The sequence below is a fragment of the Lissotriton helveticus genome, chromosome 5_1 (genome assembly GCF_964261635.1).
Source record: "Lissotriton helveticus chromosome 5_1, aLisHel1.1, whole genome shotgun sequence".
Taxonomy (NCBI): domain Eukaryota; kingdom Metazoa; phylum Chordata; class Amphibia; order Caudata; family Salamandridae; genus Lissotriton; species Lissotriton helveticus.
In genome coordinates, this window is record NC_136065.1 from 797,105,999 (window position 1) to 797,123,903 (window position 17,905).

At 53.8% G+C, this 17,905-nt stretch overlaps 1 protein-coding gene across 17 annotated transcripts in view; it reads left to right on the top strand.

Annotated features, from left to right (window-relative positions):
* Window positions 1-17,905, top strand: part of CCSER2 (coiled-coil serine rich protein 2) — a 556,848-nt gene that overhangs the window by 347,490 nt on the left and 191,453 nt on the right. For all 17 annotated transcript variants that reach the window (XM_078643280.1, XM_078643288.1, XM_078643273.1 and 14 more), the window contains one exon: window positions 1,070-1,153. In XM_078643280.1, coding sequence (XP_078499406.1) covers window positions 1,070-1,153 — 84 coding nt within the window. The remainder of the gene's footprint in view (window positions 1-1,069; window positions 1,154-17,905) is intronic.

The following is a 17,905-nucleotide window of genomic DNA, read 5'->3' on the forward strand; positions in this document are numbered from 1 at the left end:
AATGGGTTGGGGGCTCCCCCACCCATCTGAAAGCGAGGAATCAGAAGTACTCTGGTGTATATTTTTTTCTTCTTCGTTCAGCACTCCCTGGGAGTGTGCGTTTTAATGCTCTATCCTTTGTCTCCTCCTCCTACACTCAAATCAGGGTCCCCTATGCTGTGTTGATGCCCTGACCCTAAACTGGTCCATTACTTCACCCACCTCGCCCAATCCAGTTTGTTTATTTATATATATATATATATATATATATTAATTTAACACCCTTCGACCAGCTTCTCTAATGTAAACTTGGCTGCTGCAGCTGCTCATTCACATTTAATTAAACCTACACTGCCCGCCCCAAATTACAACAATCATTTGCAATCCAATAGGTCTCGCAATTGCGAGAGTTTAAGCTATTGACATTGTAAATGACAATGCTTTTTATTTATGTTTTAAAAACCAACACGTAAATAAAAGGCATTGCCATTTACAATGCCAATAGATCAAACTCTCACAACTGTGAGACCTATTGCATTGCAAATGCTTAAGTGTTTCTACTGTATTGCTGTTTGAAGTGTTGCACAAATACTTTACACATTGCCTCTTTGCTACGCCTGACATTTCTGTGGCAAACTACCAGGGGGTTGAGCACAGGTTAATCTGGTGTTTGCTTGTACCTTACCCTGATGAGGATGGAGGTTGCTTCTTGACCCAGTCAACCAACAACTCAATTTCTCAAACTATTCAAACCGATGATTAAAGAATATGGTTACCTAAAACAAAAGAGTATGAAAAATATGCTTTGTGTAATGTAGAGCGACCAGCAGAAAGAATGCAAAAAAATAGGGACAGTTAAGTGTAAAATAGATTCTAAAATGAGAGGTTTTAAATACAAAGTAAAAAGGTGACTTAAATGTATTCACAATATATGTAGTTGGGTATTCTTTTTTAGTGGGATCGTTATTCCTTGAAAAGATTGAAGTCTAAAATATTTACATCATTCATCGTGCTTCTTGCTTGTTAATTTGAACTGGGATTCTTGTTTACTACCAAGTAATCTAACTTATTTTTGTACCTCTTATTGCAGAGTGAGGAGACTGAGTCGCTGCTAGATTTAGAACTCACGTCACCATTGACCCCTGAGCCACATAATGCAGAAACCACTTTGAGGGTAAGCCTCCGATGTGTATTGAACTAGAAAGTTGGTTTGCACACAACTCAAATACGGACACAATGTGTTAATGCTAATCTTTCACTTACGATTTACTGTTGGTTTTCCATGTTGTGAGACCACAACTACAGTTGGTACTTGATTGCGGACTTCTAACAGTATAATAACAAACTGTGGTGAGAGGGTCAAAGGGATACGCAGTTTAAAGACCCTAGGCTTCTTCGAATCCCCAGCTGCAACATATGGACAACAAATGAGAACACAGGGGGTCTGTTAGCCAAGTGTTATAGCTAGACTGACTGTAAAGGCCAACAGATCCAGAAGGTACCCAAATCACCTCTGAATAGCCTTACAACGGGAACCAACTAATAATTCATAGAAAGACGGATCACTTAACAGACAATAAATATACTCAAAGTTGGTTTGCAAAATCCATACCATCTAATAGTGGATTACCATCAAAAAGACTTGTGTGATCAGTCATATCATCTGGCCATCCAGTTTGAAAATAGGCTGATCCCTTGATCATAGGGACTTATAGCCACCAGATAGATTGATAGTCTTGGATTGAGTCCACCATTGAGTATGAACCGCCTTCCGATAACCAATCTTTGATGGTTAAGAGATTGTGAGAAAAGAACTCAGTGCAACATAAACCACAAAGGTGGTGAGTTTAAAATAGGATGATATAGCCTCAACAACAACTTTATTCAACAGCTGACCACATCCCCTAATTAAAAACCAGAACAGTGCAAAAAGGACAGTATCATCAAATATCTGTCCACAAAAGGGCCAACATGTTTCTGCCTAACGGGCAAGTAATCCCTTGGCTTTCATCAGGGCCTCTGCTCGATAGATGTTGCAACTGCTACCAAATATTAATGTGAACAAATCAAAAAAACAACTTAACCCCTTCCATGCTTATGACGAGCTCAGCTCGTCATGCAGTACAATGCTCCTGTGCTCATGACGAGCTGAGCTCGTCATGACCACACCCGTTTTTATTGCTGTCCAGCACAGCAGGGGAATCGCTCTAGCAGCGATGCGGTTAATCAAAAAGGGTTGGAAAACAATACAACCTGTACCAACCGTGCTATACTAATCCTCCACGTCAATGGATTTATTGAATCCAAATGTTATGTTATGTTATGTTAATAACACTTCTATAGCGCACAGCTGCCCCAGCCAAGGGGCGTCCCGGCGCTTCAGACAGAGTACCCAAACACAACACAGCAGAGCAAAGACAGCCGCGCACAGGACAAAGAACTAAGATGGAGGAGGGAACAAGTACGTTTTTATCGCCCTCCTAAACTTCAGGAGCTCATCAAGTTCACGAATGTGGGACGGGAGAGAGTTCCACAATTTAGCGGCCAGAACTCGAAAGGATCGACCTCCCGCCCTGCACAGCCTGAACCGAGGGACCACGACCAAGTTTTGACCCGAGGATCTTAGAGAGCGCGAAGGCACATAAGGCACCAGAAGGTTATCGAGGATCTGAGGAGAGGCCAGCTTAAGGATCTTAAAAGCTAGGCACAAGGTTTTAAAATGGATCCTCTGTGCCATAGGTAGCCAGTGCAAAGAACGGATGGTATTTTCCGCAGAGCAGAACCTCGGTAAACCCACCAGTGCTCTGGCTGCGGCGTTCTGAACACGTTGCATCCGGGCGATTTCGGCCTGGTTGGCCCCCGTCTGCAAAAAGTTAGAGCGACTTTGGAGGGCGGATTATTGCAGTTTGGCGAGGGCTCGCTATAAAGCTGCCATCCGCGCTTTTCATAAATCTATAAAATCTGCAAGGAAACTTTTTATTTCCACCTCCATTCGACAAGCAGAGCACTCTAGCAAAGAAGTGTTCAAGATAGTGCAGTCCTTTTTTAAACCTAGATGTATTGAGCTGGACGTGACTCCGTCAGACAAACTTTGTGACAATATTTCTGAATATTTTGAGAATAAAATTCTGAAAGTGTCTGACTCTTTTAGCCCTGCAGCTTGCACGGTAAAATCAGATGTAATGAAGCATAGAGTTCCTCAATTGACCTTAGGCCAATTTCAACCAGTTACACTGGATGTCGTTATGCAGGAAATAAACAGATGCAAATCAGAATCTCCTGACGATCCCTGCCCACCAAAACTTTGGAGTTTGATGGCGGAATTTGTTGCACCGACTCTCCAACAGATATGGAATACGTCCATCTTTTCCGGAGTGTTCCCGGAGTGCTGGAAGCACGCCACCATACTCCCTTTGAAAAAAAAGCCAAATGGGGCCCCAGAAGATTTACGTAATCTCCGTCCCATCTCTTTACTGGCAGCTCCGGGCAAAATGCTTGAAAAATTCATCCAGCGGCAACTAAATAAATTCACGGAAGATAGTAATGCTCTCCATGAAACACAATCAGGTTTTAGAGCCGGTTTGAGTACCGAGACCGTCCTGATCGAGGTTGCCGAGTCAGTCAGATGGTCGCTAGATTCAGGAGCGTCAGCAATGCTGGTGCTCCTGGATCTATCGGCCGCCTTTGATACGGTGGATCACGACAGGCTATTACAACGCCTGGCTGAGATCCGCCTCCAAGCCCAGGCACTGGGATGGCTCCACTCTTATTTTTCCAACAGATCGCAGAAGGTAGCTCTAGGCGCCTTCTCCTCAGGTCCCACAGGGCTCAGCCCTGAGCCCGTTGCTTTTTAACATTTATTTGGCCCCGCTGTTCACACTGATTGCCAATTGGGGAGTCACCGCAATCTCCTACGCTGATGACACCCAGTTGGTTTTTCCGTTGTCTGAGTTTTCTGAGGCAGCCTTTTCCAACTTTAAGGGCTGCCTTCGAGATGTGGCCTGCTGGATGAACACTAACAAACTGAAATTAAACGCGGGCAAAACGGAGGTGATCTTTTTTGGCACAGGCGCCCACCCCCCCCGCTGAGTTCTGGTGGCCGGACGAGATGGGTCCCGCACCAACTCCCAGCATAAAGGCAAAAAATTTGGGGGTAACATGGGATGATGGCCTGTCTTTTGCCCCCCAGATACAGCAGGTCGTTGGAGGCTGCATAGGTAAACTGAGGAGCCTACGCAGATTTCTTCGACTGCTCCCGGTGGGCTGCCGTAAAACGGTTATTCATGCCATGATCACCTCAAGGCTTGATTATGCCAACAGCCTTTAGTTAGGCCTCCCGAAATTTCTGCTGCAAAGGGTGCAAACCGTTCAGAATTCGGCGGCAAGGCTACTAAGGCATGTCCCTTTCAGACACCATATTTCTCCTCACTTGCGTATGTTACACTGGCTACCTGTGGTCAGTCGAATAAAATTTAAGGCGCTCACCCTGGCCTACAGAGCCTTGTATGGGACTTGCCCAAACTACTTAAAAAAACGTCTGCGGGGGCGTGGCCGAGACAGCGATGTGAGAAGACGTGTCTCGAGCGAGCTCCGTTACCCCGCTGCTTTCTTGAGCCTGTATAAGCGGAGTTGTCGGGGGGCACTCACTCCTGGTGACCCTCTGTGTACCGCTGGACCTGTTGAGGTCCCTCCCTGGTGGCGATCTACGGCTGGGAGCCCACACGCGGCAGCGGCATCAAAATCCGGAGCACCTAAGACCGGCCGTTGGCCGCCATCTTGCAACAGGGCCTGCTGCCGGGCCGCTTGGATCGTCTCCCACGGCAACGACCAACACTGTGGTCCGGGTGAGGCACCGGTGCACCTCTGACCCCTCCTGTGGCTCCACTGCAACGGAGCCGGCCCGACGCCATAGGGGACGTGCCGGTACTGTCGGGGCCGGACTGCCGAAGGCGGGACGCGCAGCAGCTGCCCGGGCACTGAGACCACGCGAGTCCCCGGCTTGAGCCGGAGCACGAGGCCCGACCCAGAGGGATCGCCGGAGACCTCCCGCCTGCGGGCCCTGGCCGCGGCCCCCCCCGCCCACCATCGGACTCCTCCGGCGGCCATCATCTCCCGGGAACCCGGGGACATCGAGGCCCGGCCGCGGGCCTGCCCGCCAATCTGCCTTCTTGGTGGGGGACTGGCCCCAGCACACGGAAGATCCCTGCCGGGGTGGATGGACTGAACGGAGCTCCCGCCGCTGCACACCGGTAAGGCCTGCGCCCTGGGGGCCCTCAGCACAGCCGCCCTTGTCCCCTGGCTCCCTCTTCGACGCGGCCTGCCCCTGCCGGTCCTTGTGGGCTGCTGACTTGGCGACCCTACTGCGCGCCCACGGGGACTCCGGGGGCCTCCACCGTCACCCGCCTCTGCTCCTGGGACTCTTGCAGCTGGGGTGATTCCCGGGGGCCTTCATTGACACGGCCAACTGGGCACCGAGCCCGGCCCAACGTGGGACGCCTGCCGCCATCGACCCCCAGACGCCTCTCCGGCCTATTAGCTGCAACACCCCCCTGGCTGCACTGCCTGCCCCCGCTCACGCGCCTGGCCTGGCGCCCGGGGGGAGGCCCGACCCTGCGTCCCGGGTGAGACTCCGGAACACACCTGCTCCCACCCGTGGGGCTCCCTGCACCAGCGGAGCCAGCCTGTCGCCGGCGGAGTCGCGTCGGAGCTGTTGAGGCCTGGACGCCGCGCCTGCGCGAGCCCCCGGCTTCGGCGGGAAGAACAGGCCCAGACCTGAGGACTTGCCAGCGGACCCTGCCCACGAGCCCTTGCTCCATCGCCCGTCGCTGGACCCACCCGGTGAGCTGCAGCGCGCTGACCTCCTTTCCCCCCCCTGCTGCCTTCCCGGGGGGCCCGGCGGTGGCGGGGCTTGGCGGTTGGCCTACCCGCCATTTTCCCCCTTGGCTGAGGGCTGATCCCGCTGTCGGACGATCCTTGCTGGAGTGCCCCCGGCTGCCCTGGGCTCACTGGCGGTGTACAAGCGGACCCTGAGCCTTGGTGAACCCCGTATCTTCTGCCCAAATCCTCTGACCACCTCCCTGCTAAGGCCCCGCCAAAGCCTGGTGGGCCGCAGACTGGGCACACCTGCCGCGGTCACGCGGGGGCCCCGGGGGCCTTTGCCTTCTGCTTTCCCCGGCGCTGGACTTCCCGCAGCTAGGGAGCTGTGACGCCTGGGGTGCCTTCCTGGATAATCCTCGACTGTTGTGGAGGGGCTGGCTAGACGCTGCTCTGGGAACAGGCCCTGACCTTGGTGGAACGAGGGGACTGAGCCTGGCTGAGACTCTTTGGGAGGCCCCCGCCTGTGGGCCCCGGACGCGGTCTGCTAAGGGACACCTGTAGTCATCGCGCCTATCCTGCCTCATTGCTACCTTGCCTCCCAGGTCGCTGCTCCCGCCCCGGCGGCCCCACCACATTCTGGACTCCTTTAACTTGAGTGCACCCCACACCTTCCTAGAGGACGGACCTGGCTACAGGCAACGTGGGCAGCGGCACGCATTGCCATCTCCTGCATCGTGACCTTGGGCCCTAGATCGTGGGACCCGGGCAGCTACACCGCAGGGCATCAGTGCATCCTCCCTCGAAGCAACCTCCACCTCGACCCGGCGACTGTGTGTGGAAGCCGATCCTGTCCCCCACTGCCCCGTGCCGCCGTGCGTGGACCATGACTCGCGGCAAGGGGACCAAGCTGGAACCCCCGCCCACGACGACCAGAGGGGCATCAGTAGCTTCTATGTGGGGCAGGGCGGGCTCCCCGCCGTCTTCCGGAGGCCCCTCATCGGCGTCAGGGGGAAGACCCCCGCCACCGTCCGACTCTCCACCGGTGACGCAGGCCTTCATGACCTCCTTCATGGCCGATCTGAAGACGGAGATTGGATCCCTCAGGACGGAGGTCCACACCTGCGTCAAAGAATTGCGCAGGGAAGTCACTGACCTTGGAGATCGAGTCGACGGCCTGGAGAAAACGGTCGACTCCCGCACCGAAGATCTGGAGCAGATCTGGCAGAGAGTGGCGACCCTTGAGGAACAACACATCCAGCTTCAGATTAAGCAGGAGGACCTGGAAAACAGGGGAAGACGCAACAACCTCCGCATACGGGGCGTGCCACTTGGAGAAGAGGGGACTAATACCATGGCCTATGTGGCCCTACTCTTGCAAGCGGTGTGGGGCGAGGAGGACGCCCCCCCGCCGCGCCTCGACCGTGCACACCGGGTCTTTGGAGCGGGAGGAAAGGCGGGCCTCATACCTGACATCGTCACTAGACTCCACTACTTTACTGAGAAGGAGGCCATTCTGAAGGTAGCTAGGGACAATCCGGACCTGCGGTACGAAGGCCACAAAATCCAGATCTACCAAGACTTGGCCCCCACAACACTCCACAGGAGAAAGGTCTTTCGCCCGATCACCGAGAGGCTCCGGACCCTCAACATCCCCTACCAGTGGGGCCACCCTTTTGCTCTCATCTTCAAGTGGGAGGGCAAGCGTAGGGCCCTCCGGTCCTACCGAGAAGCGGCGCAACTGCTAAGCCTGCCGGAGTCCCCGGACCACAGCCCGACTCGCCCCCCCCGCTCGGAGAGGGGCCCCCCGCGCCCAGATTGGTCCACTGTGCGCCCCCGACGAAGGTCCCCTCCAGTGGACGCGCTCTCTACTTCTCAGTCCAAGCAGGACATTATCGCACACATCCGCTCCCTTGAGGGCGACCGCGAGGGACAGGCCTCCCAGCTCCTCGCTCCTGGCTCGGAGGGTGGGGATCGCCCCTCAACGCCGGATGGCTGCTGATCGCTGCTGTTGTATTACATGCTACCCTGGGCGTTCGCTTGCCAGCTGGGCGCCTGGTCTTGCCCTTTTTCATCACGATGGCCTGATCCCAATGCTCTAGAAATGGACAACACTCTTTGCTTCTCCCAGGCCGAGCACTGCACCGCTGAGCTCCAAACTGAGTCGAATGGACCCCATGGCCCGGCACACCCCCCCGAACTACCTTGATGCAGCGGGGTAGACGGGCTCCGAGACGACTTGTTTGAACGCTACTTTCCCAGATCTCCGCTCCCTCCCTTTGTCCCGTAGGAAGTGACATTCCTGAGTTCATCCTAACCCTCGGGTAGTGGATGTCCGGTACCTGGGACACTGTACACTGGGCCCGTTGGCCTGTTTTGGTTCTCTTCCCCCTCTGCGCCTTTTCTTCTTTCTTTCTCTCCTCTCTTCCTACTTCCCCCTTACACACCCCCCTCCTTCTGTTCCTTCCCTGCGCTTGCGGAGGGGTGGCATGGTGGGTCCTGCGGGAGTTACCGCGCTGGCGACGAGTTGACGCTTCTGCTGTCCCGCTCGCGGGGAGGTCTGCTAGGCCGGGATCTGTGCGACTCCAAACCCCCTTAGCGCTATGACAGCTAACATCCCTACACCCTTGAAGGTCCTTTCTCTTAACGTCAAGGGGCTCAACTCTCCCAACAAGCGAAGGCAGGTATGGCGCTATCTCCTACACCACTCCCCCGACATTGTTCTCCTCCAGGAGACGCACCTCCTCAGGAGAGACATCAAACGCATGACACACCCTAGGTACCCCACACAGTTCTGGGCATCCTCTGACACCAAGACGGCGGGGGTGGCAATCCTCTGTAGGGCTGGCATTAGGCGGGGACCCGTGAAACCCTTTAAGAGCGCTGACGGGCGCTTCCTCCGAACCACGGTACAGATAGGCTGTGCACAGTTCACTCTAGGGTGTGTGTATGCACCCAACCAGTCGCAGGACAAGTACCTCCAGGCATTACTGCGGGAACACTTCCCAATGGGCGACGCTAATACAATCCTGGGCGGTGACTTCAATCTTGTTTGGGACCCCGAGCTAGACCGCGCGGGCGCCCCCTTTAACGGCGCGGGAGCGATGTCTTCCACCCTCAAGACGCAGCTTACGGACCTGGGTCTCGTGGACATATGGCGCTACCATAACCCGGGGTCCCGAGATTACTCCTTCTACTCGCATTCCCACCGGACATACTCCCGTATCGACTATCTGTTTACCTCTCTTGAACTGACCCGAGACTCCTTAGCTGTTGCTATATCCGACATCTCCCTGTCAGACCACGCCCACGTGGAGCTGTTACTGCAGGACCCCCAGGCTCGTGCCACCCGCGAACGCAGGTGGGTGCTCCCGCCGGGAGTCCTTCGAGACCCGGATGACGTTGCCAGCATCCGTGACGCCATAGACTCGTATTTCACCATTAACGACACCCCTGACATGCCCTTTCACACGGTGTGGGACGCCTTCAAGGCCACCATTCGGGGCCACATCACTTCCTTGGCGGCGGCGCGGAGGAAAGAGGTGTTCAAGTTGGAGACTGACCTGGCCAGCGAGATCAAGCTGGCGGAGGCCCAGGATCGGGACGCCCCCACTCGGGCGACAAAGAGAGCCCTTGCCAATCTCAGGGGACAACTTCGCGCCCTGCGCACTAACAAGGCGGAACTCTCCCTGCTGGCGCTCAAGCAACGGTATTATGAGGGAGGGGACAAAGTGGGTCGCCTACTGGCAGGCAGACTGCGGGCGCGCGCCGCTAGGGCCCACATCGCTAATGTCACGCGGCAGGATGGCACCCGTGCCACCTCTGAGAGGGCCAAACAGGCTGCGTTCCTTGAGTATTACTCCTCTCTATACGCCGAGGAGCCCACTTCTGCGGAGGCGCGGGAGGCCGTGCTCGCGAACTTTGAGGGATCCCCGCTGTCCCCGGCGTGTGCAGCCACGCTGGAGGACCCCCTGCGGGAGGAGGAAGTGACAGAGGCTATAGGGAACCTCCCCGTGGGGAAAACCCCGGGGCCGGATGGCCTGCCATTGGCCTTCTATCGCCTGTTCCTGACCCAGCTCCGCCTGCATCTACTGCGCCTCTATGGATCCTTTTCTGACACTATCGGCCCGTCCCCCGATATGGGCATGGCGGAAATAGCCTTAATCCCCAAACCTGGGAAGGACCCCGACTTGTGTGCTTCCTATCGCCCCATCGCCCTTCTTAACACCGATCTTAAGATTTACACTAAGATCCTGGCCAAACGGCTGGACCCACATATGCCGGGTCTGGTGAACCCGGACCAGGTGGGTTTTATACGAGACCGCCAGGGGGCCGATAATGTTCGCAGGTTGGCGCACTTGGTGGGAAAGGTACACCATTGGAAAATCCCGGCCTGCCTCCTCTCGCTAGACGCGGAAAAGGCCTTCGATCGGGTCGACTGGACCTTCCTGAGGGCGGTCCTTGAGAAGCTGGGTCTTGGCCCTACCATGATCTCCAGGTGCATGGCCCCTTACATTGGACCACAGGCTAGAATCCGGGTCAACGGCCAACTGACACCGCCGCTTTCGATCCACAGGGGTACGAGGCAGGGATGCCCGCTCTCGCCGCTCCTGTTCGCCCTGGCGGTCGAGCCGCTGGCGGAGTTGATTAGGCGTACCCCTGACATCCATGGCATCCCCCACGGGGGGCGTGCTAACAAAGTAGCGCTGTTCGCGGACGACCTGATCCTTACTCTCACGAACCCTCGAGTCTCACTCCCAGCGGTACACGACGCCCTCACGCTGTTCGAGCGGGCGGCTGGCCTTAAAATTAACCACACCAAATCTTGGGCGCTTAACCTCACCGTCCCCGAGGAGGAGGTCTGCCTGCTGAGGGAGGTCACGCCCTACCGTTGGGCAGATGAACACATCAAATACCTGGGTCTGGACCTCACTCCTCACCTCGACTCGTGGTCCTCGAAAAATTGGGCCGCTTGCCGAAAGGATGTCCTGGCGGACCTGCGAAAATGGAAACCCCTGATGATTTCCTGGTTAGGGCGGCTCAACGCAGTCAAGATGTCGATCCTCCCCCGCATTCTATATGTCTTCCAGTGCCTCCCCACCCCGATACCGATTCACTGCATCAAGACCCTCCAACGCGACCTCACGTCTTTCATATGGGGAGGCAAACGACCCCGGTTCTCACAGAAAGTCCTCATGGAGCCGAGGGACAGGGGCGGCCTAGCCTGCCCGAATCTTCTCCACTACTACTGGGCGGCACATCTCCGGTTCGTGATAGAATGGGGTGCACGCGAAAGCGACAAGCACTGGTTCCACATGGACCGAGTGGTTACGGGGCGCACCATATGGGACCTGCCTTGGTTACCGCGGGTGGCGCGCTCCAGAAGTGCATACATGGCGGTCCCCACGAGGACGGTTCTTGAAGTATGGGACAGAGTGGCAGTGTCCAAAGGTCTGACCACGTTCCCCTCTCCGCATACCCCCATTGCCGGCAACCCGCACTTTCCCCCTGCTGCTCAGACCCGGGCGTTCGAGAGCTGGACTCAAGGAGACTGCAGGGTTGCAGGAGATCTTTTTCTTTGTGGGTCGCCTAAATCGTGGCTGGACTGCAAAGAGGAGTTCAACCTCCCCTCGACTGCTAGCTTGCAGTATGCACAGCTGCGCCACTGGACCTTGGGAGATGACATGTGTCAGGCCGCTTCCAGGGCGCACACTCCATTTGAAAAGTTGGCACGCTCCCTCGGGGGACTGAAACGACTCATCTCCCAAATCTACAACATCTTGCAGCATCCCGCCACTCTGCCTGCGCATCCCTACCAAAGGCAGTGGCAGACGGCAACTGGCACTGAGATCACGCCGTCTCAGTGGTCTAAGCTCTGGAACGACATCCCCAAAACTTACCGCAGCATTCCGCAGAGGGAAAATGCATACAAGATGTTAACACAATGGTACTACACCCCCCTGCGACTAAGCAAAATGTTCCCTGCCTCCTCACCGCTGTGCTGGAGATGTGGCACTGCGACTGGCGACTTCATACACATCTGGTGGTCGTGCCCTGCCCTGGCTGTCTTTTGGAAGGAGGTCCTCAGTCACATTAAAGAGGTGTTGGGTTTTCCCCTCCCTGAGGAGGTTTACACACTATTACTGGGTATACGACCCCCCACACTTAAAGCACTCACGCGCAGCGACTGGAACCTCACCCTCCACATGCTAGGCGCTGCCAAGCAACTCATTGCACTATACTGGAAGCGGACTGAGGCACCGCCGATAACTTCCTGGTTCGTGCGCCTCTGGCAGGTCCTGACCATGGAGCTGCTCACGGCACGGTTACAATCAAGAGGGGTGCGATTCAAGGCAGTGTGGGAACCCCTCGTGCGTCACCTGTGCTCCATAAGCTATGCCCGTCACATGCCTCCCAGGCTCCACGCTTTGCAATTGTTCGAGGACGCCCTCATCCCTGCTGACCCAAGCAGACTAGGCTCATAGCCACTTCCCTCAAAGCTGGTTTGCGTCTTATGCCTCCTGTGGGTGACCGCAGATACACCTCCATGGCCCCTCTCCACCCCACCCCTGCTCTTTCTCTTCCGACTTTCTCTTTTTCCTTGCCTTGCCACTCTGGCTTTCGCCCCCCTTTTGGGGCAGTTTGGCCCCTGTTGGGCCTTTGTTAATGTGACACCGCTGCTCTCCTTCCCATACGCGCCTCCCCCGTACTATGGCACATTGCCAGCAAATGGCCACCTCTTGCTTTCCACTCCCTTAGGCCACGCGGCCGGCCCCCCTGGGGGTTGTAGGCAGGGCGCTGTGTTTAAGGATTCCACCCCACCTGGTTACCTGCTCTTATTATTGATTTCTATCTGCGCGGCCGGCCCCGATGAGGGGTTGTAGGCTTATCGCTGTGTTCACAATAAAAACAGATTTGAACAAAAAAAAACGTCTGCCTAGATATTCTCAGGCCAGACTCCTAAGGTCTAACTATAAGGTCCATCTTCACGTCCCTCGAGTGAAAAGGGCGCGCTTGGGTGGCAGAACTTTTTCCGCAAGTACGGCAGTGCTTTGGAACACCTTGCCGCAGGAAATCCAACAAGCACCTTCTGAACCCTGTTTTAGGAGTTTACTGAAAACCTGGCTTTTCACACAATAATTCGAACTTCTTCGCACTGTGACTTTCACTGCTCACCCTAGCGCCGGGACACTTCCTCCGGAGGTAGCTGTTTGCGCTTTATAAAATACAGTATTATTTATTATTATTAACAGGAGCGAGCTGGCGTAACGAGCCGAGATAATATGGATGCCTGTATAACCAGCTGCCTGGTGGAGGCATCAAAGAACCTCAAAATAGGTCTCAATCCTCGAGACCAAAGCAGGTGGCCGCCACTTTCTTAGTATGGGCACAAAAACTCAGGGCAGGATCTAGCCAAACCCCCACGTTTTTTACCTCTGGGACTGGAATAGGAGTTACGCCCAGTTCAGGGGGCCACCAGGTATCACCCCAGAGATCAGTCCTCTTGCCCACAATCATGACCTCAGTTTTTTTAGCATTGAGCTGGAGGCAGTTGGCATTCATCCAGCTAGCTGCTGCCAGAAGTCCGCCCCGGAATCTGGGGGCGTCAAGGTCGGAGCTCCCACTTAGGATGACCCCTAGCTGCGTGTCGTCAGCATAGGAGACCATAGTCATGCCCCACTGCTTGACGACAGCCGCCAGCGGTCTCACATAAAGATTGAATAATGTGGGACTCAACGATGAGCCTTGAGGCACACCAAGCTCCAGATGATAAGACTTGGACTCACAAGGCGGGGTGACAACTTTGAAGGTCCGATCGGCAAGAAAGGAACTGAACCAGTTGAGTGCAGTGCCCGAGACACCAAGACGTTGGAGTAGGATCCTGTGTGAGACCGTATCAAATGCGGCACTAAGGTCGAGTAATACTAGTGCCGCAGTTTGACCAGAGTCCAACACAGATCGAAGATGTTCAGTTATAGAGAGCAAGGCTGTCTCAGTGCTGTGGCCAGCACGGAAGCCATTCTGGGAGGGGTCTAGAGTCCCTGCCCTCACAAAATGCTCAGACAAAACCCCATTTACATAGGCCTCAGTAATTTAGCAGCCCAAGGGAGGAGAGAGATCGGACGATAGCTCTCAAGTTTAAGGGGGTCCATAGAGGCCTTTTTCAATATGGGTGTTACAACAGCCTGTTTCCACTTAATAGGGACAACACCCGAGGCAAGCGAAAGATTAATGAGATGGCAAACTGGAGGAAGGACAATAGCAGCAGAGTTTCTGAACTGAGCTGGTCTCAAAGGATCCGCTGGTGAGCCAGATTTTATCTTGGAGGCCAGCGTAAGAAAAGTCTCCATCAACAGACTAGGAAGAGAAGTTAAGGTCTCACCAGTAGTCAATGTTAAGCTAGTGGGTTCCGCTCCCGGCACAATGATGGAAAAAGCACGATAGCTTGAATTTTTTCAGTAATAAAAGCTGCCAGATCTTCGCAGTGAGCCACTGAACATATTTCCGCTGCAGGAGCTATTTTGGCCGTCAGGTCCTTAAGGACCTTGAAAATTACCTTGGACGGATTGAGGCTGTTTTTAAATTCCTGAGAATAGTAGGCTGCACGGGCTCTACAGACAGCTCTGTGGTATGTTTTAATTTTAGAGAAGTACAGAATTTTTTTCCCAGTCTCATAAGATTTCCGCCAGTCCCTTTCTGCCAGTTTACACGCAAATTGCTCCCCCAAGTCTCAGGATTGAGCTTGAGGTACCGACGGACAGAGCGGGGCCTCGTAGACCTGAGCACGGTCCAGGTGAGGTGAGGTCCTTTCCCCTGTCAATTTGGATTCAATAAATCCATTGACGTGGAGGATTAGTATAGCACGGTTTCAAACCCTTTTTGATTAAGTTGTTTTTTTGATTTGTTCGCATTAATATTTGGTAGCAGTTGCAACATCTATAGAGCAGAGGCCCTGATGAAAGCCAAGGGATTACTTGCCCGTTAGGCAGAAACATGTTGGCCCTTTTATGGACAGATATTTGCTGATACTGTCCTTTTTGCACTGTTCTGGTTTTTAATTAGGGGCTGTGGTCGGCTGTTTAATAAAGTTGTTGTTGAGGCTATATCATCCTATTTTAAACTCACCATCTTTTTGGTTTATGTTGCACTGAGTTCTTTTCTAACAATCTCTTAACCATCAAAGATTGGCTATCGGAAGGCGGTTCATACTCAATGGTGGACTCAATCCAAGACTATCAATCTATCTGGTGGCTATAAGTCCCTATGATCAAGGGATCAGCCTATTTTCAAACTGGATGGCCAGATGATATGACTGATCACACAAGTCTTTTTGATGGTAATCCACTATTAGATGGTATGGATTTTGCAAACCAACTTTGAGTATATTTATTGTCTGTTAAGTGATCCGTCTTTCTATGAATTATTAGTTGGTTCCCGTTGTAAGGCTATTCAGAGGTGATTTGGGTACCTTATGGATCTGTTGGCCTTTACAGTCAGTCTAGCTATAACACTTGGCTAACAGACCCCCTGTGTTCTCATTTGTTGTTCAGACTTCTAACAGTGCCATTGCATTAACCTCTCACTTTTGTATATTTCATATTTTGAATGCGATACCCTTGTTAGCTAGTTTGAGGGTATTTGATGTCAGTATTGCAGGGTGTGAATCAGCCTCTATTTTGTGAATGGAATGGAGTAGCCATCCATGCAGCTGTGTAATGACTTGTGTGAATATAAGGCATGTTAGATCAAAGAGCTGGTTTCTTTGCTGATTTTGCGGAGCGTTTTTTTTATATAGCGCGAACTTGACCCGAACGGAATCGGGTATCAGAGCGCTTTACATAGCACCAGTTACGTTACATGAGGACACACATTCATTTTTTTTGTTAGGCACGTTGTAGTTGGGGCAGATTGATAACTTGCACTGGGTGACATTTCCTATCCACCCACGAGTGAGTGACCCCTGCAGAGACCACTAGGAACTCACCCCATTGAGGCATTAGCTAAACAAGCATTTACAATGCAATGGTCTCGGCATTATTAAAGGTAGAGCTATTGGCATTGCTTATGACATTTTTTTTCTTTTTTTTTTTAAAAAACATAAATGGTATTTTCATTTACAATGGCAATAGGTGAGCATTAGAGAGTATTCGTGGACACAGAGCCACACACACAGAAAGCCACACACATACAGAGTCACACACACACACAGACCCACACACACACACACACAGAGCCCCCCCCACACACACACACACACAGAGCCCCCCCACACACACAGAGCCCCCACACACACACAGAGCCCCCCACACACACAGAGCCCCCCCACACACACAGAGCCCCCCCATACACACAGAGCCCCCCACACACACAGAGCCCCCCCACACACACAGAGCCCCCCCCACACACACAGAGCCCCCCCACACACACAGAGCCCCACACACACACACAGAGCCCCACACACACACACACAGAGCCCCACACACACACACACACACACACAGAGCCCCCCCCACACACAGAGCCCCACACACACACACAGAGCCCCCCCACACACACAGAGCCCCACACACACACACAGAGCCCCACACACACAGAGAGCTCCACACACACACACACACACACAGAGCTCCACACACACACACACACACACAGAGCTCCACACACACACACAGAGCTCCACACACACAGCGAGCCACACACACACACACACACACACACACACAGAGCCCCCCCACACACACAGAGCCCCCCACCCACACACAGAGCCCCACCCACACACAGAGACCCCCCCACACACACACAGAGCACCACACACACAGTGAGCCACACACACACAGCGAGCCCCACACACACAGCGAGCCCCACACACACAGAGCCCCACACACACAGAGCCCCACACACACACACACAGAGCGCCACACACACACACGGAGCGCCACACACACAAGGGAGCAGCACACCCCAGTGACTGCGAAATGGCAGCTTTGCATACGACAAACAAAGTACTCAGAAAGCTCAGGGTTTTAGCGTTTCTTAACTACCTAAACACGTGTGATTTCTTTGTAGTGACTGAAAACCAAAGCCGTAAAATAACACGTATCCTCTCCTGAGCATCTACTACCCTCTTCCACTGCCTCGTGCATCCACTAAAATAAGGGGCTCTTCAAGAAGCCGATTTTGTTGTTCTTACATACATAGGCTGCTTTGTCAAAACTCAACAGAGAAGCGCAGACTCCACCGCCTCTCAAAAATTGCTGTCTATAGCCAGCTGATATGGTTTGTTTACTTTCCTTGGCACTTGAAAGGAATAGCAAAGTAAGCGAGCGCCACTACCGCAAGGACGAGCAGTCCCTTACCTGCCTGCGGCCCCTGCAATCCTCTCCGAAGATGGCGGCAGCCCGTCTAAGTAGTTCCTGGGGTGGAGCAGAGCAAGAGACCGCCACCAACAACCGGAACATCGCGCAAGCGCATCACAGAAGGTTAAGGTGCGTGCGACATCGGAGCCTACCAATACACACCCAGCATTCTGACTACCCACGTGACCGGAAACGAACCGTGCATCTGTCATCCTTGGCATTCACGTGACATTGCATGGGACTACACTTCCCAGCAGATATGTGATAAGAAGTGGAATGCAGAAATACGACTGTATAGTGTTTGGTTCCCAGATAGCGAAGCAACTTTTCGGCGTTCTTCGCAGCAACGCGTCCTGACGGCACAGGCAAAGTTTGTATTCCATTGAGTAATTGCGGCTCGATTTGCAAGCTACCGTTTTGGAGTGTGCCCGGCAGTGTGTACACTACAGACTATTCAAATTTAACTTAAAATGAAGAAGAATGGCCAACTAAGCAAGCGGATGGATGCAAGGGCCGGACGCGGTTGGGCAGAAATGGCTGCTGCAAAGCTCTGACATTTTCGCGATTCGGGGGCGTGTTTTTTGTTGAGTGACGGATGACGTCACAGATATAAAAAACGCAAAAAACACGCCCCCGAATCACAAAAAGACGGGGCTTAAAGGGAGTGACGCCCCTCTCCTCCAAAGGGGCGGGTTAATGCCCCACTCTAGGAGACATTAATTCTCTGACCGAGACTGCGCAAGCGCAGCCTACGG